Below are 25,026 nucleotides of genomic sequence, written 5' to 3' on the forward strand. Positions count from 1 at the left end.
AAAGGAATTCAAATGGACCACTGCACGAGAGGTCAGCTTCAATGAACTTAAGAAGAGACTAACCACTGCCCCAGTGTTAGTTATGCCCGACACCCAGAAGCCATTCTCGGTGTACTGTGATGCCTCTCGGCAAGGGTTAGGGTGTGTGCTAATGCAAGAGGGCCATGTGATAGCCTATGCCTCAAGGCAATTGAGGAAGCACGAGGAGAACTACCCTACCCATGATTTGGAACTAGCAGCTGTGGTTCATGCACTCAAGATTTGGAGACACTACCTGATCGGGCAGAGGTGTGAGATCTTCTCTGATCATAAAAGTTTGAAGTATATCTTCACCCAACCTGACCTTAACCTTAGACAGCGTAGATGGTTGGAACTTATCAAGGATTACAACTTAGGAATCAACTATCACCCAGGAAAGGCAAATGTGGTAGCAGACGCCCTGAGCAGAAAGGCTTATGTTAGGATGATGACCCTACGGGAAAGACAGCCTGGACTGTGTAGCGAGTTTGAAAAACTTAACCTGGGTATTGTGTCCAATACAGAAGCAGTTGTGATGGAGGTGGATTCTACACTAGACCAGGACATAAGAAAAGGTCAGAAGGAAGACGAGAAAATATTGGAGATCAAACAACTCATTAAAAGGGACAAGGCTCCAGGATTTACGGAGGATGAGCAGGGAGTGGTATGGTACAAGGGAAGGATATGTGTTCCGAACATTAAAGCTATTCGAGAAACAATTTTAAGAGAAGCCCATGACTCAGCTTATTCTATTCACCCTGGAAGCACTAAGATGTATCAGGACCTCAAGGATCAATATTGGTGGTACGGGATGAAACGTGAAGTAGCGGAATATGTGGCCCTATGTGATACCTGCCAGCGAGTCAAGGCTGAACATCAGAGGCCTGCCGGATTACTCCAACCATTAAGAGTACCCGAATGGAAGTGGGAGGAGATTGGTATGGATTTTATAGTGGGATTGCCCCGAACCCAATCCGGATACGATTCTATATGGGTTATAGTGGACCGGCTGACCAAGGTCGCTCACTTTATACCAGTCAAGGAGACATACAAGGGGCAAAAGCTCGCAGAATTGTACATGTCTAGGATCGTGTGTTTGCATGGGGTACCCAAGAGGATAGTATCTGATCGTGGTACCCAGTTCACCTCACGATTTTGGCAACGACTGCATGAGTCTATGGACACCAGATTGGACTTTAGCTCTGCCTACCACCCACAGACCGATGGGCAGACAGAAAGAACCAACCAGATTCTAGAGGATATGCTGAGGGCATGCGCCTTAAAGAACGGGAAGAGTTGGGATAAGAACCTCCCTTATGCAGAATTCTCATATAATAACAGTTACCAAGCCAGCCTGAAGATGGCCCCTTTTGAGGCACTATACGGAAGAAAGTGCAGGACCCCACTATTCTGGAATCAAACTGGAGAGAGCCAAGTGTTTGGCCCAGAAGTCTTAAGGGACGCAGAAAGGCAAGTGCAGGAAATCCGGGACAACTTGCGGACCGCACAATCTAGGCAAAAGAGTTATGCCGACAATCGACGTCGAGAGATGATCTTTGAGGTTGGAGACTTCGTATATCTCAAGGTTTCCCCGATCAGAGGTCTTCGCAGATTCAAAGTCAAGGGTAAGCTAGCACCTCGATACATTGGACCCTTCCAAATATTGGAAAGGAGAGGGGAAGTGGCCTATCAACTGAATCTACCACCTCAGCTCTCTGGTGTGCACAATGTCTTTCATATCTCGCAACTGAAGAAATGCCTGAGAGTCCCGGAAGAGCAGCTGCCCATGGAGGAACTGAATATTCAGGAGGATCTGTCCTATTCAGAATACCCGGTCAAGGTTCTCGAAATATCTGAACGGGTTACTCGGAACAAAAGGCTCCGGATGTGTAAAGTACAATGGAAACATCACTCAGAAGCAGAAGCTACATGGGAAAGAGAAGATGATCTTAAAGCAGAGTTTCCCGGCCTTTTTCCCGATCTTTCCGAATCTCGAGGACGAGATTCATCCTAAGGGGGGTAGGTTTGTGACGCCCGTTTTCCTTGCCGCGGCCCAGCCCAGCCGTCGCCCGCTTTCGACCCAGTCGACCGCGCGCCGCTGCCCAGTGGCACCCGCCCGTCAGCTCCATCGTCCCCGATTCTCCCCCGCGCGCGCCGTATCCGAACTGAACTCCGAAGCTGCCGCGCGCCGAGTCCGATTTCGCCGCGCCGTCCGCCCTACGCGCTGCGCCCCGCAACAACCCGCGCCTGCCTCGCCTTTATATCCCCAGCAGCGCCGCCTTCTTTCCCCCCTGCACACGCGCAAGAACCCGAGCTCGCCGAGCGCCATAGTCGCCGCCGTCGCCGAGCCATCCGCCGCGCCAAGCCTTCTCCTCCGCGACCGAACGCGCCGCCGGTTTCGCCAAGCCGTGGGGAGTCCGTTTTGCTGCTCGCCGAAGTCCCTTCGCCGTCGGAGCTGCTATTTCGCCGACCGCCGGTAAGCATCGCCGCCCCTCGCCGTCGCTAGCATCGCCCGAAGGTCCCCGCGGTCAGCTAACCTTTTCTCCGGCACCGCATGCTACCCAGGAAGCTCCTGCGCCCGCCGATTTGGCCTCTCCGCCGTCGCAGCCGGGTCCCCGTCGACTTCCGAGTGCCGCCGCCCGCCATTGTCGTCGCCCACCGCCGTCAAGACCTCCCCGGCCGTCGACAAGCCCCCGGTGAGCTTCCCCGTGCCCTCCCCGTTCGGTTGCGCCTTTTTCCCGAAGAGTTTGGCGGTCGGTAGCGCAAGATCGCTTGTCTCCGGCGATCTTCCGGTGAAGTCCGAGGCGGCGCCGCCGTGTTCCGATCGCCGCCGGCCTGTTTCCCCCCCCCCCCCCAATCAACCTCAGCCGTCGGATCTACTTTGAACGCTCCTGATTAGATCGCAAATACCCTTTCGCAAACCAGTAGAAAGCCGCCACGTGTCCCTCTTAAATCCAGTCAGCAGTCAAGACACGTCAGTGCGCCACGTGGATGTCCCTGTCCTACGTGGCAGAGCCTAGTCAGCATTGGATGCCCAGTCAGCAGCCCAGTCAGCCTGTGACGTCAGCATTGCGCATTAATCAGGATTTTCAGTATGAAAAGAATTACTCCTATTCTCGAAAAATAGGGAGATTTGCAAGGAAACCCCTAGGCTTCACTGTTTTTGCATATAGGCCCTTAGATAGTTCTGGATAATTGCAATAAGGCCCCTGAATTTTAGGGTAATTAGGTTTAGGTCCCTGAACTTTGCACTTAAGCCCCTAGAACTATCTATTTTACAATTTAGTCCCTGCAAACTTTCAGAAAAGCCCCTGTAGAGTAGAATTAGTGTAACTTTTCCATACGACCTCCGATTTAGGTGATTTTCGCGCTCCCGAGATCGTAGCAGCGTGTACTTTCCGTTCTTAGCCTTTTTAGAATTAGTTTCTCCTGTTTAGTGTGTTGTACTTAGCTGTTTTGTTATTTCTTTCCGGTGTGTGCTTCGGCTTACGAGGAGAGCAGAGTGCCAGCATTCAAGACCAAGTTTTCGAAGATTCTGAGCAGCCAACTTACGAAGGCAAGTGTCCTTGATCACCTTGATTTAACCATAGATCATTATAGTTTACTTTTCCTTAGTTGCATGCTTGTCTAATTTTGAATCCCATGAATAGGGTTTACTAGAATTTGTATGGCCATTCCTTGTAGCCTTTTTGGGGTTGTTGGGTCCTGTAAAAGGGTAGTCATGCTAGTGCAGTCATGGATTAGAATCATTTTGAACTTTGATTAATAACTATGGAACAAGTATTGGGAAAATTGATAATCTTGTAGTAACTTGAATTTAGGGATCCCAACGGAATGGCTGGTTTGTGGTGGAGCTACACAGCAGGGTTTGTGTATGTTCCTGTGTGGGACCCTAAGGACCGGTTCTTGGAGCCTGTAACCTGGCAAAACAGCACAACCATGAGGCCTATATGGGTACGGCCTGGCTAAGTAATTAGTGTTCTTCGCATTCTGTACGCACCAATGGTTGGTTCGGTGGCACAAGAGGGGGCCTCTGCAGTGGATGGGATCCCTGTTAGCGGTGAAACCTCAGTGGGTGCTTATAGATGTGGAGATACTTTGTAACAGCCTTGTAGTGAGACCCCGGCCATACACCCCGGAAGTGTAAGGCAAAAAGGGAATCATGACTCGTGGGTAAAGTGTGCAAACTCTGCAGAGTAAATAACTGATCGATCAGCCGTGCTCACGGTCAAGAGCGGCTTGGACTTCTTCAGGATTAGATGGGAACTTTAAGGGTTGGTTTTGGGTAGTCGGGTGGTGGTACTCCCCGATGAGTCGGTAGCCGGATATGGGATATCTGGTGAGTCTGGTAGTCGGATGGAATCCGATGAGTTATGTTCTTAAATTGTTGGAATAAAAATCTAGTAAATAGGATTGCTAGGTTGTTTGAGTCTAGTTTAGCTGAGCATAGTCGCAGTAATCCCCGAGTTGACTTTTCCTTGTCAATAGCCTGCATGTCATATTTTTCCTCCACTTGCTGAGTACTTTATGTACTCACGCTTACCTTTTCCCTACCCTCGGATGCTGCTCAGAAGGTGAAGTCTTCGAGGAAGTCCCGGGCGAGGACGCTGATTTCTAGAAGGAAGATGGCGTCGATTGAAGACCATGTCCTAGGCTGGTGTTTCCCCCGAACAACGCCTGTGGATGGATGGGTGTTCCGCTGCCAATTGAAGATTTATTAGTATTTTCTTTCAGACCTTCGGGTCCTTTTGTAAGGATTGTTTACGTTATTTGAGACACATTTTATGTTATCACTAATGATGTCGCTGTATGTATGTAAAACTTGATCCTGGTATACATGTGGAATACATCTGGTTGTTTACTTTAAAATCGGGTGTGACAGAAGGTACAGAGTAGACTACATCTACATGGCGGCGTATCCCCCCGGTCGCTCGCCTCGGCTGCCGCTCTCCTCGCCGCGGCGCCACGCACGCTGGCCTGCGCCGGCCACCACCCACGTTGCCTCCTCCACGACGCGGCAGGAGACGGCCCTTCCTCCGATGACCACGGGCGGAAGCCAGGTAGGTAGCCACGCGATCTGACCCCTCTCGTGCTTGGTTCAGCACAAGTGGTGCGCCGCAGAGTGCTCGCTGCGATCGATCGTTTGGCGGTTCTAATAATACAACGCACCGTCATTCGCGATCAGTGGTTCAGAATTTCATCTGTGGCCGGGAATAAATTATCCCAAGTGAATTGGTGCATTTTATATGCTGCCGCAGTTACATGTTTCTAATATGTGTTGGTACAGCACTAGAGCTCATCATCATTGTTACCAGCATTGCGAATTTTCCACAGCCACAAGCCTCAGCATAGTCAAATTAGTTACTCTTTTATACTTCCTCTCTGATAAAATTGCATCGATTCTATCGTGTCCTCTTTGAGATGCCGATACCTGCATCTATCAAATTTCATGACAACGTTTTGTCTTCTTATTTTTGTTTTCTCATACTCTTGTGTTCTATTCTATCTGAAGGTCCTCTTACTCTCTACAGGAATCTAGTAAGCCAAGGGAAACTCACCCATGACATTTACCAGGAAAATGTTGCCTCTGAATTACAGAACTTACTTACAAGACTTGAACAGTATGAGATGGAAATGGATGATTACCATGTAAGTTGCACATTACTTCGTGTTTCTCTCAGTACTCTGTACCTTTTGCCTGTGTTCAGTTAGATGACTGTTTCACTTGTTACCTTACATAAAATGCAGACAAGGCTGTCACTTTGGGAGAATAGCAGGGAAAAAGAGAGGCGAAGGCTTCTTGTTGAAGAAGCTGAAGATAAACAGCGTGATGGTGTATGGATAGATGAGAAAAGGGGATTTCTTGACAATTTGGTTATTCGGTAATAGTTAGTCTCGTTCCTGAAATTGATTCGTTGTAGAACCATTTAAATTTTGAGTATGTTTGCATGTGACATATTTTGACATCACAGTGCATCTGTTCATATCGACTTTATATAATCATAATTTTAGTAAGGCGTGATGCAGTTCTCTTATTTTGTTATTATTTATTGACGGAGTTCTGTTATTGTTTAATGCTTATCAACTACTGCAAGAACATTAACAGTGAACTGCATAACAATATAACTAAGGATGTCAGGTTTAATGGAACTATGCTGAATGTAATTTTTTAACCTGTCTTTTGGTGATTAAACTCAAGAGAAGAAAGGGAAGCATAGAACCTGGAGTTGGAAAGTGGGTCTCATACCTGAACCGAGAGAAGAAACTAGATACATTCGTAGGCCAGAGACCAGTCGCACCTATTGCTCTGAAAGGATTGTATTTGTATGGAAATGTTGGAAGTGGTGAGCTACCTGAATCAAAATAAGCGATTTGTAGTATGGTTGGATGTAATACCGAATTTTTGAGAAAAAAAAAAGAGAAGATTTTGACCAAAATTTTACTTTTTGATCTGTTGCTCGTATGGACGATCGGAGACTGTGGTTGCATTCATCTCGTCGAGACGAACCCATTTTGCTATTCATATGTCCGTTCCGAGCACTTTGTGACCCGTTACAAGCCCAATAAATCTAAATCGTTGATTTTTATAAAAAAAAAATTTATAAAAGACGGATGGGTCGGTCGTCAACCCGACCCATCCATCCAGAGCCTTCTCGCTCCCTCTCGCGTCTCTCTCTCTCCTGCACACTACGCCATCCCCGCCGCCTCTGCGCCGCGCCTCCGCTGCCGGCTCGCCGTCGCTGCCGCTGTCCACGTGAGCATCGTGCTGCTGACGAGCGTCGCGCGCCTGCGCCGCTGCCGTGCGCCGTCGCCGTTGCCGTGTGCCGCCGTCGCCGCTGCCGCGTGCTCGCCGGCCGTCCTGCCTGCACTGCCGCGCCGCGTGCTGCGTGCCGCCGCCGTGCACGCCGGCCGCCGTGGTCTCCCTCTCCCTCTGTGTCCTGACCGAGAAAGAGAAAGGCCGGCCGAAGAAGAAGCCAGGAGGAAGAAAGCCAGGAAAGAGAAAGGAAAAGGAGAAAAGAAAAGAAAAGAGAAGAAAAAAAGCGGGAAGAAAGAGAAAAGGAAGAAAAAGGAAGAAAAAGGGAAAAGTTGGAAATTTCGTAATTTTGTCGGATTCGTCGTCAATCATTCGAAAGTGATTCTTCAGTAATTCTTAGACGTTTATGGTTAGATCAAATCAATCAATTCCTGTCGTATCATTTCATGTGATCAATAGTCTGATTCGTTTCGATAATCGTTATTGATTCGAAGATACGACATCCGAGTCGAAACATTCATTTCTTGTCACGGAGCAAAGTCTAATTAGTGAGAACTTTGATTCGACTCTGAATTGGAGATAGTGTATCATTTCATGTGATACAGTTTTCTGTTCGGTTTTCCGAAATATAGGCGTATATGCGACGTTTTTAGACGTAGGGTTGACGCTTCATATTTTATGTGTTTTAGTGCTAATAATATACCTGTACAGGTGGTACTACTTTCGGACGTTCTTGATCAAAATTTCTTCGTCGCTTTTGGTAAAAGGCAAGTAACGTGGGGGTGTGATTCAGTGCTATATTTATATTCATGTCTTACTTCTTTTGCAAATAAAATTGAAGTATGTGGCATTTTTCTAATTCATTCAAATCATGGATGATGTTGCATTTGATTATTTAAATCCATGCTTTTCTTATTGATTTGGATTGTACCTTTGTCATCATGAATCAGTTGTGGTGTTTTTTTTTATCACGAGTCTTCGAAAGGAAATTAAGAATTGACGTCAATTCACATGCATATATATGCATTTATGCACTTCATATGGTGATAAAGGCCGATCACTGCCATCGTGCGTGATTCGTACCGGTACATGGAGTTGCATGAGAAGTTGGCATCGTCCAGCTCTCAAATGGAGTTGCATCATGGCATTCATACATTTTTATGATATCTGAAGAATACAGAATTCTGGGAGTTAAATGCCATATTTTTTGTGGGAGACCGGGTTGGAGTCTGTCGTTACTTTCTCGACAAATACTCTGAAAAGATATTTTCTTTAAAACCATGTGGTTTTTTTTTACGTTGTGAGAAGAATGTTTTATTCCCAAATACTTTTGAACTGAGTGAGATGTGTTTATATTCATAGCTGTTACTTGCTGAGCTCGTCTCACCCCCTGTTAAATCTTTTATAGGTATGTTTAGAATGTTGACATGCATTTTGGGGATGGATCTTGGTAGTTGCACGCACTACCTCATCACAATGTCGATAACTCAACCGGTGTTTATAAGTTGTGTTTTTGGTGGCCTGTCGTTTGTTTTGTATATGTTGTGGTAAGACGCTGGTAGCGTCGTGAAAATTGCTATATATGTTGGTTATATCATATATTGTCTGCCTGTGATCTTTTTTGTGGTCAGTTATACCGCCCCTATAGAGGAAATGCTGCCAAAATTTCCCATTTTCAGATAAATATGCTTAGTTGTAAAGTAGGGTGTTACATTGGATCTCTTCTCTCTTTTAGTTTCCAGCATGGCCTAGAAACGAGAAAAAAATGCTTATATAGGGCCATTCTCCTACATTCTTGTGAAAATAACTGTGAGCTATTTACCATGCTAATATTGTACGTTTTCTGAATGATTATTCTATCACTGATACTGATATCAAGGAACAACCTGTACATAGGGAAGACAATGTTGATGGACATGGGCCATTCTCCTACGTTCTTGTGAAAATAACTGTGAGCTATTTACCATGCTTATATTGTACGTTTTCTGAATGATTATTCTATCACTGATACTGATATCAAGGAACAACCTGTACATAGGGAAGACAATGTTGATGGACATGTTCTATGGGGCCACTGAAGGTGTTATCAAACACAGGAGGAGGTTTCACTTTCATGAGGTAAATTCTCTACTATTTAGAATTATTAATGACTGTTCAATGTTCATTCATTCGGTCTTAACCTGAGATATCTGTTGTATCTGGAGAACAATTTATTTGATTGAAGACATTTTTTTATGGCTAACAATATTGGGTTGACACTATCTGAACTGTATCTGTTATCAGTTGGGCAGCATGCTCGCCCACATTCATGTCTATCTGAACTCATTTGTACAGGCGTGGCTTGGCAAGACAGCGATAACATAGTTCTATAAACTAACTTGATTGCTATCATATTCAGTTGTGATCTTGTTGCCTAGGATTTGCATATAATTAGGATAATTCTTTGATGCAGATGCTTGAAATACATGATTATATGCATGATGTATGGAAGGGGCGTGATAATGACAAATCTATTCACTCAAGTACTTTCAGTTGGATATCAATCCTCCCTTTTGATGCAAAAATTAAGGAGTGGCTGATCAGGGAAGAGAAGTACAAACAAGAGACACAGCAAAAACATATCCTTTTAGCTGTTGTTGACAAGTTTCTGGTTGATAGACAGGCAAATAAGACTGGAGCAAGCATTCTATGCTTTGATGAGATACAGGTACCTGAACTGTGAAATGTTGAGGTTTGAAGTCTTTTCCTTCTTTTCTTCCTAACAAAGAGAAGTGGCACTTCTTTCATAGCATTTAGCTGCTTGCTTATTGGATTAATTACAAAATTGGGGAAGTATAAATTCATATTGGTGTTGGTAACGAAGATTGGCTACTTATGCCAACATCACCTAGCATAATTCTAACTTCAACATGTCAATAATCTTTGATGAAGCCAATGTCTTACTGTAGAATTCTACACTCAAACTTGATCTCATGCAGCAATATGAGGAGAATTGATAGTCATATTTTTAGCTATTCTCTCCTTTTTCTTTGGACTTTTACATGTACCTCTTTCTACTTACTACGTTTATCATGATAATTTAAGCTCCTGCAACAGTAGGAAGTACTTAGTTGCCATTGTTAGTTCAACATGCTCTGCAACTTAATACTTTTTTATATACACTGAGCAAGCACATTTGTGCAGACTATCGATGTATTTGCTGTTGTGGCCCTATCTGGCATTCTAAGCAGACTGTTAAGCACAGGGACTGTACTTGTAGCAACCAGTAATAAAGCACCTAAAGATCTAAATCAGGCAGCTCCTTCTTTAAGTGATTATTCTTCGTTTTCCTTCTGTAATCTATGGATTACCTGTATTATCAATTTTTTTCTCAACCTTTTGAAGTTAAAATACTTTAGTACTGCATTTTGATCTTTTCAGTCTTTTTCTGTTTGTTTTGTAGGATGGAATGCAGAGGGACATCTTCCTTGAGTTATTATCAAAATTCGATGAAAACTGCAATAAGATTCTTGTTGGAACTGAAAAGGATTATCGCCGCCTAATTCCAACAGAAGGCTCAACTCAGGTTGACTTCCAATTGTTTCTTTATTATTATTATTTTTTAATTTTGGCTAGGAGTGCTAGCATTCAGTTGAGGAGGTAGGCACCTTGGTGATCCTAGGATAGGTGAGGGGACAACGCAGCCTCCTTACAAGTTGTATAGCAATGTAGGAGATCTATGACACTTGACCTGCATAGATCTCCTGATTTTCTTGTTCTGGAGATAACCTTGCTGCTTAATACATGATAGCAGGTTTAAAATAAGTTGTTTCTACAGTATTGAGATTTTTTATGCATACCGTTAATTGTTTAGAAATCAATAACTGCATTGATAAAGTGATAAGATCTCATGATTTCAATTGCCTCGTTTTAAGTTTTCACAAATCCTCCACTTGAACTTTTAGTTGGTACCATGGTGGGCTCTTGCCTTGATATCATTGAGGTGTCATAGAATTTTCTCTCTCTAGACATCCAGAAATACAGGGCAGTGTCTTATTAAGAGATGAACAATTCTTTTGCTACCTTAGTTTAATTAATTCACAGATCCTGGCCTGTAATAACATAATCATCTCATTGTTATCAGGCCTTAGTGATAGTCACATAAGTTTTGAGCTCTCAAGTATGTTTAAGGGCTTAAATTCAAGCATCTTTTTCGTGCGTGTCAAATCCTGGTATACAGTTATTAAACTAGATGTTAGGAACCTTATATTAATTGATTTATTTCCCATGTCAAAATTTCAACATAAACTAGTTAGATATATCCTCTTCTGAGACCCTGCGGTTTTATTCACCATCCGCTTTATGCATTATTCTCGGTACCATCTACAATATTAGGTTTATCTTAATCTAACAGTTAAACATTTGCTAAATTGTCGACAGGTTTGCTATTTTTGGCCTCTCACTTCTGATACTCACAGTATGTGAGGCTACATGGCATGGCATAACTAACCAAACAGGAGGAAACATTATTTCTGTCACCATTCCTGTAATGTTTGGGAGGAATGTCCATTGGATAAAGCATCTGTACCAGTGAAAATAAGCTAGATTAACTTCAATATCATGTGGACAGGTCTATTGAGATTCCTCAAAGCTGTAATGGTGTGGCGAGGTATAACTTCGAGTATCTATGTGGTCGCCCAGTAATATCTCACTCTCTTGTTTATATCTGTCTAGAATTCAAGTTGGATGGAAAAAACAAAGCTATCATGGCACTTTTAGCTTGACAAAATGGGATAGTATCTTTGTTTTTTAAACCTCCTTTAGTATCTTTGTTTTTTTGAAACCTCATTTACTCCTGAACTCTGAACTGAATTCTGATGTTATTACATGCATATTTGATTATGGAACGAGAGCTGATCTCAGAGAATAAATTTATAAGACCCAATGGATGCGCTCAGATCATGTGAATATAGTAGTAACCCTTCATTATCTCTGAGAGCACAGTAGTTCCTTTTCTAGTAGTTCATTCCTATGCTTAATACTCAGGTAGGAGCTGCAGATTATATCGCAATAGCTAGGAACTACCATACAATTTTCATATCAGAAATTCCAGCTATGAGTATGAATATCCGTGACAAGGTATTCCTTCACCTGCTGCTTTTTTCTGCTTCTTTTAGTCTGTTTGGTCGGAGGCAATAGGTGGAAGGGAACAGGATTTTAGTGGTCAGGGCTTTATAAACTTTAAAGTCCCTTGTTTGGTAGGAGGCATGAGAATTCAGATAATATAGAGTGAAATGTGTTCCAAAAAAAAGTGAAAAGTGTGACTCTAGTGCCGAGGAGCAAGGAAGGGCTCTCTAGAAGTATGTGGCAAATTGGAAAAGCAAGATATAAATACAATAGGGTGGAATTATAAAGAGGACATGTTTGATTTGAGTTGGAGAGCTTTGAAAGGATATTACATGGAAAACAGAAAAGTTTCATTTGTTCAGTTCCCCGTAGCTATTTGAATTGATGCAGTCAGCATTAGTTAGTACTCTCTATCTTCCTGAAACAGTATACCGTTGTTTTCTTTTCCCCATCTTTGCTAATATCATGGCTCATTTAGGCAAGAAGGTTTATCATCATGGCTCATTTAGGCAAGAAGGTTTCTCACTCTTATTGATGAGCTGTACAATCATCACTGCCGTCTTATATGTCTAGCTGCCTCATCCATTGATGATCTTTTCCAAGGAACTGATGAAGGACCTCTTTTTTATTTAGAGAGGTAACATTTGGTAATCCATTCCCGATCATGTAAAGTCATGTTATGCAAATGTCCATTCAATATGTGTGTTTTCTACATTCAACAGTAATTATTTTTCTTTTGGAGGATATGTGGGAGCTCTGTGTCGGTATATTAGAAGAAGAGGATAGCATTTTTTTAGAACCACAACCAATAAGCTTAAGAGGCTATTCCAGAAAAATGGCAGAGAACCACAGCCAAACTAAGGACATTAAGCTATCTAATCTACAGACCACAACCGACCAAGGCATTTAGCCCCATCCAGAGCCCATTGTTTTCTCCTCGTCTTTGGTTAAGAAGGCGATGCCAGCCACGTCTCACATTGTCGAAAACCCCTGGAATTCCTCTCTCACCAGAGTAAACAACTAAAATGACTAACCTGTCAAAGCCTTTTTTCTAACATTCAACAGTTGTAACCATGTAGGTTTTCTTATTTCTTCATCTTTGCAAAAATCAAGGACTTCAAATACGGCTCGATGAGCTTTGTTACATGGAAATGTTTAAATGAGCCGTGGGTGGTGACCAATCTGTTTGTTACATGATGTTTCTGTTCGTATGTAATATTTGGAATAAAAAAACACTGCATTTGAATTGCACTGCAATTGGTCGCGAAGTTTGACATGGGAGGTCATGTTATGCAGTTTTCAGTTTGAAACTGAGGCCGAAGGCACAAAGCTAACGAGGGATGTTTTAGCAGAAGGCAATGTTGGCTCGGGGCCTTCTACTACCGGCCTAGTGTCAGTGCTGTCTGGTCAAGAAGAGATGTTTGCATTCCGCAGGGTGGTAATTAACGAACATTTTTTACCGTTTTATGTACGAATTTGTAAGTATTGATGAAATTCTGTTAAGAATATAGAGCTATTATCTTGTTGAGAAAGCTCAACTGCTCGAGTTCTTACTCATCCAGGGACATATGTTTATAACTCCCGATAGTCTTACTCAATGCTATAACATACGGTGTGGTTACTTCCTTGAGCCTTTGTCACTGGAAGCAAGATGCAATAGCCGTTCCCTTCGTTTCATTGGTTTTGCGGCAGTTGTGATACGATGGCGTCTTGTTTTGCAGATATCTCGGCTAATCGAAATGCAGACCCCACTGTATGTGGATCGTGTCCAGGATGTGATGTCCATCCCTCCTTCCGACTGCAGCAGGCTCCTGCTCCTGTGAGCCACAGTTCTGCTCCGTCCGTTTGACAGGCAAAGCGTATCATTCTTTTCATTTTGCGTTGCGGGCTTTGTTCATGTGACAAGGAAATAAGGTCTCAATCTGAACTGGTAGTAAATGTGACCAGTGTTTATATCATCGAACATTATATTTGTAAATGATCAAGTCATGTGCCCATGTAGCTATATATGCCGTTGCTTAGATCTGAGGCACAGCTTTCTGTCCAATGCTTGCATGTCACCGTCCTGAAGCTTGCTTGCTAGCTAGCAACGATGGAAAGCTATGGGTCAGCTGTACAAGCAACGGCATCTCACCATACCTGCTTTGGCTGTACAAAATAGAGGTGGCATGACAATTGGCAAACTGAATTGTGCCAGTTCGATTTCAGGTTTGCTTTTCATTTCTACTCGCTGCTGCACAAAACAGAGCTCGATCAATCAAGTCGAGCTGCGTGCGTGGTTGAGGTCGCTCAAGATTTTCAGTTTTTGCGTACAATGATTCGACCATCTTCAGTGTCACTTTTCAGTACAGATTCAAATGACAAGATCTGGCGAGGAAATCATTATGTGCTACTAGTAATTTGTAGACGATGTTGCTACTACTACTGCACCAGACAATAGTACAACAACAACAACAACAACAACAATAATAATAATAATTTCGAGAGACTGAGACTGCATCGGATTCTCCTTGTTTCCTCGTGTCCTTGCAGTGCCCATTAATTGAATAGCAAGCAATTTGAAACCCAAAGTTATTTAGATATACTCTTCACATGTTGATGCCACCACCGTCCATAAATCGTTTGAATCGAAACCAGTGATGGTCAATGGGTACTTGATTAGGCCAGGTTAATTCCCTCATGTGTTGAGATGAGAGCATCTCCATTGAAGCTTTTTTTCTTCTTTCCTTTTCTTTTTTTGAATAAAGGCATACGATCGAAGCTGGGCACATGGTCACTCCATGTGAACTGTATTTGATTATCGCTTTCGGCTCATGCTACTTGTAGTACTATATATACCCACCTACTCAAATCTAATCTGCAGTAAAGGGATTAATTTAAGAAAAAGGTTAGGAGATCGGGGAAGAAGAGGAGGAGAATTGAAGGTTTCAGTAGTGCTGGTGATCAGATGCACCGCAACTTGCAGCTGATGAAGTACCAGTAGCGAAGCTTGCTTGTGCTCATCATCATCATGCATGCACGGATGAATAGGTTCCGCGAATCGATCTTTGCACTCTGCTGCAGGTATTTCATCGAAATTGATCATCTAGTCACGAATCTCCCAATGGTATGTAGCTTCTAATAATTAGCAAGAAGACGACGGCGTACTATACGCGATTCAGAATTCAAATTACAAATACGAGCAAGCAGACCGGAGCTAGAGAACAGTTTCATGTGCTTAATTATTTGTCTGCGTCTCCTGACAAATCGAATATATATTTATGTATGTGCGCGGCCGTTTGCCGCCCCGGTCCCCTCCATGCATGATTTATCTGCAACTTGGCCGGCCGGTCGATCCCTGCCTCCCAAACACGACGCATGCGACGCGAGAACAGCCACATGCCGCGCATAAACAACGGTGAGATCCACAAATTAACCGACTTCTTCTTCTATCCGGCCCCGTTTGGCAGGCTCTTTTCCTTTTATTTTCCAGGGCATCAACCAGGGGCGAAGCTAGAACTTGAATGTTGATGGTGGAATTGATAGCCCCCTCCCTCTCTTTGGGCCATGGCTCAAGGTTGAAGGAGAGGGAGAAGAGGAAGAGGAAGAAGAGTCCTACCCGGCTTCTCTGACGTCCGCCACTTCATTTACATGCAACAAAAGTTATGCAAAACAGAAGCAATGTGCGTTATCAAAAGCTATGGACAAGGTTGCTGCATGGATATACATGAAAGAACCTGCAGTTGCATGCCTAGCTTTATGTTCTCCATTCATTCCTAATCCTCTACTAGTTCCAACCTGTGATCTCTAAGCCTGCATGCCTCGCCAAATTGGTTGAGTTCCTCCTGCCCTGCCGAAAAGAAAGAGAAAGAGTTTCGTGCTGTGCCATCGGTAATCTCCCAAATTGGTTTGATGGCTTCGCATCACATAATATCAACAGATTTTTTTTTTCCATTTGTACCAGAAATATAATGTGAAGCAATCAAGTCATCATCCTAAATAAGTACTAATATATATTCCAAATTATCAGATGTCTATAACTTTCTATACATAGCTATTAGAAAGACTAATCATGCATTTGTATATAGTGCAAGAGTTGCAACCAAAATCAAAGAACTAATACAAATTTTTTTTTAAAAAAATAGAGCCTTTAAACAACTGCCTCGACCTTTAGCGAAGGCATATAAGTGCCACGGCTTGAACCTTGGCCGGCTAGCTCCCACACTTAATTTGTGCCCTGCCAACTGCACTACAGGAATTCCCTAGGAACTAATAGAACATGATCAGCTGTGTAACATTTCGTTAAACAAACCCAACATGTCGAGACATATGATTTTCAATTATGTTTTTATAATAAATCAAATTCTATTCTACTGGTAGAGCTAGAATAAAATGGTATCGATTTAATTAACTCAATAAGTAACAACCACCCAAGATAAGACTAAGAGCAACCTTAGTGTGTTCCCACCACGTCAATTAAAAACTCCCTTGCTCTCTCTGACTTCTCCCAAATTGCATATCCCTTCATGCCCTTCTTCATCCCGGTCTCCTCCCAAATCTCGTTGGTATCACTGAAATCTCACATTCACACATCAATCCCGGTCTCCTCCCAAAGCTCCTACTGCCCAAATCAATCGCTCAAACTACATGCTAGCGCTCATCGGAGCCTTGATCCACCACCATTCGTGCTTTCAAGTACCGCTATATGTCCTAGGTCACCGCAGATCTAGCTTAGAGCGGCGACAAGTGTCCCTTCCCCTCGGTGTGGTGGTAGCCTCCTTCTCGATGTAGCAACCTCGACGATGACCATCGATCAGTGAGGAAGAATTCTTAAATGTAAGCTTAGCATATTTTTCAATAGCTTCGGTTCGACTTGAAGAATATTTTCTTTTTTAATAATTCGATTGCACCAACGTTGAAATTGAAACAAACTCCGCTCTCTGTCTCCTATCTCGATTCATTTTGGGGGCAAATTAGTGATGCTGTAAACCCGAACCGATTACAGCAGACAAATGATTTCTAACCTACAAGTGGATTTTTTAACTTAAAAAACATACCAGTGGCAGAGCGTGTAAATTATGCGTACTTGGGAGCCTCATCTCCTCGCCTCTGTCTATAAATAGAGGAGGACAGCTCAGGCAGCTCCTCCTCTCTCCCCTGATTGGTGGAGTGTCTGAGAGCGAGGTGGGACTAGGGAGCCAGGTCTCCTCCCTTTCCAAAACCTACAAGGCAGCGGCGCAGCCGAGCTCTCTGCTGGATCCTCCGCCGCAGAGCGACGCTCCTCCTTCGTCTAGTGGAGTGGAGTGGGAGTGGAGATCCGTCATCGGGTCCGCGCGTGGGTTGGTAAGTAATCCGCCGATCCAAGCTTGCCTTTTCGGATGGATTGCCTTTTTTTGTTCTAGGAATTGGTCTTGTTCTCAGCCAGATCCAAATCTCTCTCCCTCGCTCTCCGTTCAATTTGTTGTGGATTTGTGATTAGATTCCTCCTCTCCAGCGCGCTTAAAAGGTCGACACTAGTTGGCGCCACAGGACTCGATTGGTTCCCAATGCGTAGCTGCGGGCGCAGCTTACTTTCCGAAAAAATTGTGGTTCGTTGAACTGAACCCCCATGCCCTGCGCCAAGTCAGCCACTGGCGACGAGGGGGCTAGATGACTGGGCAGTTATTATTGGCTAAAAACGCCTCTTTTTTTTTTTTTTTTGCTCACGAGTAGAATTCTTTTGTACTATCTGAGTACACGTAGGCGCCAAAGCTAGATGGCAGCATCTAGAGTTTTTTTTTTCAATTGCCATGCGAGATAGGTAGTAACTGTTCAACGAAATCATACGGAGTGCCGCTTTGGAATGGAGATCTGTTTTTTTAGATGCCACATTAGCATTATGTTTTATGATTCATTTTGTTTGGAAATCAGGATCTTATAGTGGTATATATTGGTGACTTGATGTTTGTTGATCCTTTCTTGTAAAAGGTGGAGAGATTAAACTGAACGAGCTATGGACAACCTGTGGCATCTCGGAGATGAACTCCGTGGGCAACCAAAGGTAGTGGAGGATCGCCAGTGGTCTCTCATGACGTCGAAGCTGGCTGAGATCACCAAGTCCAAGGGCGAGAGGATGAATGACCTCGACTATGCGCGGATGAACACAGTTCCTGATGTGAAACAATGGGATAAGATGTCCTATCACCACGATGAGAGCAGGATGGATCACCTCAATCTTGGCCTCATGAACTTGAATTTTAAAATGAATGATCTGAAGATGAATGAGGCTGCCATGAAGAACCCTTTCCGCAACATGGCCTATAACATGAATCAGATGTACTCCAAGGGAAGCAATGGCAATGCTAATGCATTCAAGATGAATGTTGGGGTCAACAAATATTCAAATAGTTCAAATGGGAAAGAGGCAAATGGAAAAAACAATGGTGGTAACAACAATGGAAGCAACAGCAATGGAAACATCAACAGCAATTCTGCTGTTGACAAGCGCTTCAAGACATTGCCAACAAGTGAGATGCTACCAAGGAATGAAGTTCTTGGTGGATACATCTTTGTCTGCAACAACGATACCATGCAAGAGGATCTCAAGAGGCAGCTTTTTGGTATGTGTTACCATATCTCCACGTGACACATTATTCTTAAAAAGGAATTTTGATCTCAATTTTTAAACTTGCTTTTTGATAATAGCATCTCAAGATTTATTGCTGTTCTGCAGGGTTGCCTGCAAGATATCGTGATTCAGTCCGAGCAATAACTCCTGGCCTACCTCTTTTCCTCTATAACTATACGACTCATCAGCTTCATGGGGTATTTGAGGTGCGTGATTATCTGATTTGCTGATGTCCGCAAAGCCTCTCTTTGAATTTATTAAACAGTTGTTTGCTTGTCATACATAAGATATTACTTGACATAAAACTTTACATCTGGGTGAGCAATATGCAGCAACATAAGAAATGATAGAGCTTTCATTCATTGTTACCTTTCTAGATGGACTTTTTTTTTTTTTTTTTGCTTGCCTTGACCTTATTTTTTTCTGTGCCTTTATATGTACCTTCTTTGAACCAATAATTTATTGTTATTTGAGAAACATTAAACAAGAAAGTATAATCCTGGTTTCCCAGATACGCTCCAGCATATGCAACCAAGAAGCTTGAATATAGCATACATGCATCTCAGTGTTTTAGGTGGGCGACTCCACATCCATGCATTGCACTCTTTTAAATGCGCTGCTTTAGCTAGTATCTGTATGTATTATTCTACCTTCTCCAGTTTAGAGTTAATTTTACCATGCTCCTAGTCTTGTATGCTTTTGCGCAATGTTGATGTATTCATGCACCATTGTTTTGCATTGTTTTATATTGGATATAGGTGCGCTTCTGTATACATCTAGCTCAATAGACTTTCTTGTTGGCCCATTTCCGTTAGCTCATCGAATCTACATTTTAGTTTGAAGTTTGATACAACAAATAAATGTCTTAGATTGATTCCGCAGAATTGTATTTCTATATTGAAGTTTTTAAGTCCACATTACGCTTCAGTATAAATCTAGCAGCTTATTGTCTTTTGGTTTTCGAAATGAATTTGCTTAGGCTGCCAGCTTCGGTGGGTCTAATATCGATCCCACTGCATGGGAGGATAAAAAGTGTAAAGGTGAATCCAGATTCCCAGCGCAGGTACTGACAACATTTGACATATGTTTATTTCTTATTTCTTTTTGATTTCATGCTCTGATATCTTCATTATATTAGGTGAGGATCCGCATTAGAAAGCTTTGCAAGCCATTGGAAGAGGATTCCTTTAGGCCAGTTTTGCACCATTATGATGGCCCAAAGTTTCGCCTTGAGCTCTCCATTGCAGAGGTATATATCTTATCCCAGCTGCTGTGCGCATGAATTATACAAAGAAACTTGATTAACTCTACATGCTCCCTTCTACATGCAACAAAGGATAATGTGTTGTCATGATGATCGAATTTGTTGCTGTTCAGCTCCCTTCTACATGCTCGATTAAGTTTTAGTAGTTATGTGGTTCATTTTGACAGAAATGAAACCGATAAATTTATTCTTTTTTGTGTGTAAAAGTATGCAACAAAGGATAATTGCTTCTTAAATCACAATCTGAAAAGTCTCATAACTGTGTTATACTGTTATGTACTTGGGTACATTTTGATCTGCAGTTCCATGCTATCTCATATACACTGCTTGCTGGAGGTTGCACATAAAATAGTGCACATTTTCTGCTAATCCTTCTTTGGATAAGCATGTTAATCCTCTGTTCCCCCCAAGGCATTATAGACGAATTTGTAGGCATTTAAATTTGTCTTAGATTTAGGTCCATCTCTCTTATTTTCACAGCACATCATTGCATAATGATGTTGTGTGTTATGATAGTCTGTTTCCTTTGTTAAGTGTGGCCATGTCAACCTTCTCATTAAATTAAATTTGCAGACCTTGTCGCTGCTAGACCTGTGCGAGAAGGAAGGCATCTGAGCTGTTTTGGTGGTTGCCTTGAGCTTTTAGTAAATATCAATCATCCTTGTATGTTTTGTGGATGGTGGTTGGCAATGTTGTTTAAGCGCAAGCTGTTGTTGGTTTGATTTTCCCGAATGACGGACCCTGGTACTTGGAAGGCGCCTCTAAAGCTGCGACCCTGTCTGTGTACGTTGTGTCGTCGTCCAAAATCAATCTCGGAGATGTGTATGTTTTGCTACTTAATTCCGTGTCGTAGTAGAGTATACCCAGCCAGAAGGGGACCCCGAAAGATGGGGTCTTCATACTGTGTTAAGATGGCCCCAAAGTAAGGACCGATGATGTCGTTGTTCCGAGTGTATTTGTGTTGTACCTTGAACCTCCTTGCATTTGCCTTAATGCTGCCTTTTGTACTGTCAGCGAGTGTTTTCCTTGGCCTTTATGTTCGGTTTATGGTGTTTGTACCTTTGCATTCTCTCGCTGTTGGAATTGATATGTTGCAAATCGGAAGAGGAAGAAGCATACTTTACGCCAGTTGATATTGGCGACAGGTAAGAGTATGCTATTCTACTTGTGTGATGTTATTTTAGAGTACGCTTTAGGTAATAACATTGCCCATCTTTTGTCTTTAAGTAACTCTTTTCGGTGTGTAGTTACTCTAACAAGATTCGATTTATGTTTTTTTATAAAGTTAATCTACTTAAAGATTTGTAACTTAATTTAATTAATTATTTTTATTATGTCATGTGATGATGTGTTTGTTGTAAAATTGTGTGTTTTGATTGTGGACACAAAACATATGTCAGGACTACCGATGTGATATTTTGGTTAATCATCGTATTCGTGATTACATAAATGATCGATTTAATGATTAATTAAAATATTATCTGAACGGTTCCTCACACCGGGAGGCGGAGTGGGGGCGCGAAGGGGGCAACGGCGGCGGGGCAAGGGAGTTGTGGAGTGTAGGCTTGGGCTGTGTGAGGCCGAGGCGCTAGGCTGACATGCGGCCTGTTCGGGTGACCCGTGGGCACCCATGGTCGTAGGTAGAAACCCGTACCTGATCCGCCACAGTTCAAGTATCTGAACTGTAAAACCTGTGGATAGGATTTAGCACCCGAACCTGCATCCGTCGGGTGCAGAACCAGTGAGGATCCGAATCCATGGGTCTGGCTGTCATCTCTAGTTGAGAAAGGCCATAGTGGCGAGGCCGCGTGGGCTACAGCTTGCCGGTGCGGTGCCACGCCGTTCAGGAAGAGCTTGGCCGCGTCTTGCACCCTACCGCACAGGGACAGGGGCATGGCAGAACTTGAAATGCGAAACGCAGAGGCCAGCCAGAGGTGCGGCAGGGCGGTGACAGGGTGCGAGTGCCCTGTGCTAGAGTGGTGGCGACGGGGCAAGGGAGTAGTGAAGTTTAGGCTAGGTCATGGGCTGACTGACTAGGTTACGCGAGGCCGAGGTGCTGGGCTGACATGCGATCTGTTCGGGTGACCCGTGGGCACCTGCGGGTGTAGGTAGAAACCCGCACCCGATCCGCCGCAGTTCGTATACTCGGCCCGCAAGACCTTTGGGCAGGATTTAGCATCCAAACCCGTACCTGCGAGGTGCAGAATCTACGGGGATCCGAACCTACGGATCTGACTGTCATCCCTAGCTGAGGAGAGCCATAGTGACGAGGCCACGTGGGCTACAGCTTGCCGGTGCGGTGCCCGTGCCGAAGAGGAAGAGCTTGGCCACGTCTTGCACCCTGCCTTACAGGGACGGGGCGTAGTAGAACTTGAAATGCGGAATGCAGAGACCACGAGTTGAGAATTTATTCCTTATTGATTAACCAAGACCCATGGAGGATCAATAGAATCGCAATCCAACAAACCCAATCCCACCATAATTACGCAAGCAAAATCTGACACCGAATTGAACAGACGTGTAACTTGTTTCGAGAAAGCAAAGCGGAGCGGAGAAGGGAAGCTGGAAGCAAGCTGATGAGCAGCGGCGTCTATACGAAGGCGTGCTTCTCGAGAAGCTTGAGGACGTCCTCCTGGTTGTTGAGCTTGGCCACGTCGATGGGCGTCTTCCCGTCCAGGTTCTGCAACGTCCTGTACATCATGGACAATCAAGTTTCAGACTTTCAAGGGCTTCCATGGCCGGCTCCGGCTGCATCTCAAGTTGAGTCCACTCGATCACTTACACGGCGGCGCCGTGCTCGAGCAGGAGCGCGACGCAGTCCTTGCGGCCGTAGCCGGCGGCGTAGTGCAGCGCGGTGTTCTTGTTCTTGTCCACCGCGTCCACCGCGGCCCCCGCGTCCAGGAGAACCTGCGCGCATTTCAGCTCGCCGTATCCGCATGCGAAGTGCAGGCCTCTCCTGCCTTCCGAATCCTCCTCGTCCTTGTCCACTCCCTCCTCCAAGCCTTTCTTGAGGCCCTGATCGTGATCCGACAAAGCAAAGCATGCGTGCACATGTTCAGCAGGCAACTACAGATGACAAGAGTTGCAGCCTGTCGGTGGCAGACCTCAACATCGCCGACGCTGGCGGTGTGATGGATCATGGACTCGTCCTCGTACTCGCTTTCCTCCCCGGCTTCTTCCTCCGCCACGGCGTGCTCCGCGCCGGTGGCCTCGCTCGACGGGCCGACGCCCATTGCCCGCCCGAACTTCTGCAGAGCCTCAGGGTCGTTCCAGTACCTGAAACCAGACAGCAGCAAGCTCAGATCATTCATGGCACAGCACAAGATAGATGTGCTAGCTCGCTACAACTTGGAGATTGCATTGCAGCGACCAGCGAGTGCTCTGCCTCTGCTCGCTCACTTCATCATGGCGGCGGGGCCTCCGGTCTCGATCTCGTCGAGGATGGGCTTGAGAGTGGGGTCCTCCTTCATGCGCGCGACGCGGGCCTCGAGCTGCTCCTTGTGCGCCGGGTTGGTGAGGCCACCGAGCATGGTGGACATGGCGGGATCCTGCATGAGCGCGCTACCCAGGCGCTCCGCCATTGCCACGAACTGCGGGTTCTGCATCAGCTGCTGCATCGTGGCAACGTACTTCTGCGGGTCCAGCGCCACCGCCTCCGGCGCTGGTGCCTGCGCCTGCGCCTGCCGCGGGGACGCCACCGTCTTCTGCAGCTGCTCCGCCATCTCCGTGAACGCCGGGTCCTTGGCGATCTGCTCCGCCATCTCCTTGATACTAGGGTCCTGCTTGATTTGTCAAGCTAAATCAACACGAGTTTTTGATATCCAAAGTGAGATGGTGCCAATTTTCTTGTCAAAATCGAAACCGAACATGCATCGTCTTTTAGTGTTCTTGGAAAAGGAAAAACTGCATGGTCTTCACATGTAATGTCGACGGACAAGCTTGTGAGAAGCTCTTTTTGTTATCAAAATTCGCAAGAATCAATTTCAAGTCAAATCGAGTATATGAATGCATCGGAGGAGATTAACATTGATTAAATCTTCCATCTTTGGTACTGAGCTCGTATGCAACCTTATATTTCGATCAATTACCAGGGTCCCTAATTGCTGAACCTTGAACAGATAGATATCCACTACCAACTCTGTGGGCTGCTGCAGAGAAGAAAAGGAAGATGAAGGGAGAGACGCCTCAAGAGCGTACATTGAGCAGGTTCATCATGGTTGAGAAGTCGAACGGGTTGGCCGGAGCCGGCGCCGGCGCCGACGGCCCGGCCCTGCGTGTCCCGGATTGAGGCTGCTGCTGCTCCTCCGCCGGAGATGGCTCCTCGGACTTAACACTTGTCTTCTCCTCTGCACAAACAACCGCTTACTTTTCAACTGCTCAATCTCTTGTCACAAATCACATGCCAAGAAAGAAAAAACCCAAAGAAGCCATGAGAGAAAAATTGGCGCGTGTCTGTGAATGAATTCTTGACCTTGAGAAGCCATGTCGACGGCGGTGGGGAGGCGTTGGTATTGTTCTTGGTGATGAACTGAGGATGACGATAAGGCGTTGCTGTGGAGAGGAGAGTGCGACCAACCAGAGGTTTCCACGGTGTATTTTTCGCCTAGTGTCTTGGTCTCTGGTCTGGTTTATATAGGGAGGGCACATAATTCAATTTCTCTAACTTCAGAAGATTAAAGTCAGAGGTAAACAGTAGTTTACGAGGAGAGCTACAACGACCTAAGATTGGTACTGTAGCAAAGGTAACGTTCAAAGGTATCATGGATGTTTTACTATAGCAGAACTGTATCGCTACATCTGGTGCATCCATTTGTGATCCAACGTTAGAGGATCTCCGTCCCACATCAAGGGCTAGAGTAACTGAAGTTTGTATACATGGTTGGAGCAAAGAGCATCTCCTTCAATTTGGAAAATACTTTGGAACTTAATAACTGAAATTTAGTAAGTTAAAAAACTGAGGAATAATTAGTTAGAGCAAGTTTCAATCTAAAATTGAAGGAAAAAATATCACTGTATGACATCAATGGAATAGTTATCTTCTACTGTTCTACATGAGTATTTTATCGACCTATCAGCTATAGTAATTACTATATCAAAGCAAAGTTAATCCATAGATTAAGGAGCTTTTAAGATCATCTTCAACCATATTCTCTTTATTTCGTTCTCTTCTCAATTCTCTTCTCCGTTCTCATTCCCTTTATTCTCTCTCATATACAACAGTTTCCCTTCGAGGGAAATCGCGAAGGGAAAAAAAAAATCCCGTCCTGAAGTGAATGACCTAAAAATCTCTTCGTAACA

At 44.3% G+C, this 25,026-nt stretch overlaps 2 protein-coding genes across 3 annotated transcripts; one reads left to right on the plus strand and one right to left on the minus strand.

Annotated features, from left to right (window-relative positions):
* Positions 1–17,009: 17,009 nt before the first annotated feature.
* Positions 17,010–20,741, plus strand: LOC133914988 (B2 protein-like). Its single transcript, XM_062357977.1, has 6 exons — positions 17,010–17,200; positions 17,825–18,456; positions 18,570–18,670; positions 19,444–19,527; positions 19,603–19,713; positions 20,302–20,741. Exons 2-6 carry the CDS (start codon positions 17,850–17,852, stop codon positions 20,341–20,343), a joined length of 945 nt encoding a protein of 314 aa, XP_062213961.1. The 5' UTR covers positions 17,010–17,200; positions 17,825–17,849; the 3' UTR covers positions 20,344–20,741.
* A 1,386-nt stretch (positions 20,742–22,127) lies between these two features.
* On the minus strand, positions 22,128–24,359 carry LOC133914989 (ankyrin repeat domain-containing protein 2A-like). Of its 2 annotated transcripts, none has more exons than XM_062357979.1 (6): positions 24,200–24,359; positions 23,926–24,074; positions 23,128–23,507; positions 22,833–23,004; positions 22,511–22,743; positions 22,128–22,418 (listed from the first exon to the last, which is right to left on the minus strand). In XM_062357979.1, exons 1-6 carry the CDS (start codon positions 24,210–24,212, stop codon positions 22,319–22,321), a joined length of 1,047 nt encoding a protein of 348 aa, XP_062213963.1. In that variant the 5' UTR covers positions 24,213–24,359; the 3' UTR covers positions 22,128–22,318. The 2 variants fall into 2 exon arrangements, with proteins under 2 accessions (XP_062213963.1, XP_062213962.1); XM_062357978.1 differs by having other exon boundaries at positions 23,128–23,510.
* Between the last annotated feature and the right edge of the window lie 667 nt (positions 24,360–25,026).

This window comes from Phragmites australis, chromosome 4 (genome assembly GCF_958298935.1).
Source record: "Phragmites australis chromosome 4, lpPhrAust1.1, whole genome shotgun sequence".
NCBI lineage: Eukaryota > Viridiplantae > Streptophyta > Magnoliopsida > Poales > Poaceae > Phragmites > Phragmites australis.

Bases quoted from the DNA above. Each gene is read 5' to 3' on its own strand.
- LOC133914989 (XM_062357978.1), bottom strand. The intron at 23,511-23,925 runs GTACGCTCTTGA...TGACAAATCAAG, and splicing joins CCATGATGAACCTGCTCAAT to CAGGACCCTAGTATCAAGGA. The intron at 23,005-23,127 runs GTGAGCGAGCAG...GTCTGGTTTCAG, and splicing joins GGCCCCGCCGCCATGATGAA to GTACTGGAACGACCCTGAGG.
- LOC133914988 (XM_062357977.1), top strand. From the start codon at position 17,850: ATGGACAACCTGTGGCATCTCGGAGATGAACTCCGTGGGCAACCAAAG. The intron at 18,457-18,569 runs GTATGTGTTACC...GCTGTTCTGCAG, and splicing joins TCTCAAGAGGCAGCTTTTTG to GGTTGCCTGCAAGATATCGT. The intron at 18,671-19,443 runs GTGCGTGATTAT...GAATTTGCTTAG, and splicing joins AGCTTCATGGGGTATTTGAG to GCTGCCAGCTTCGGTGGGTC.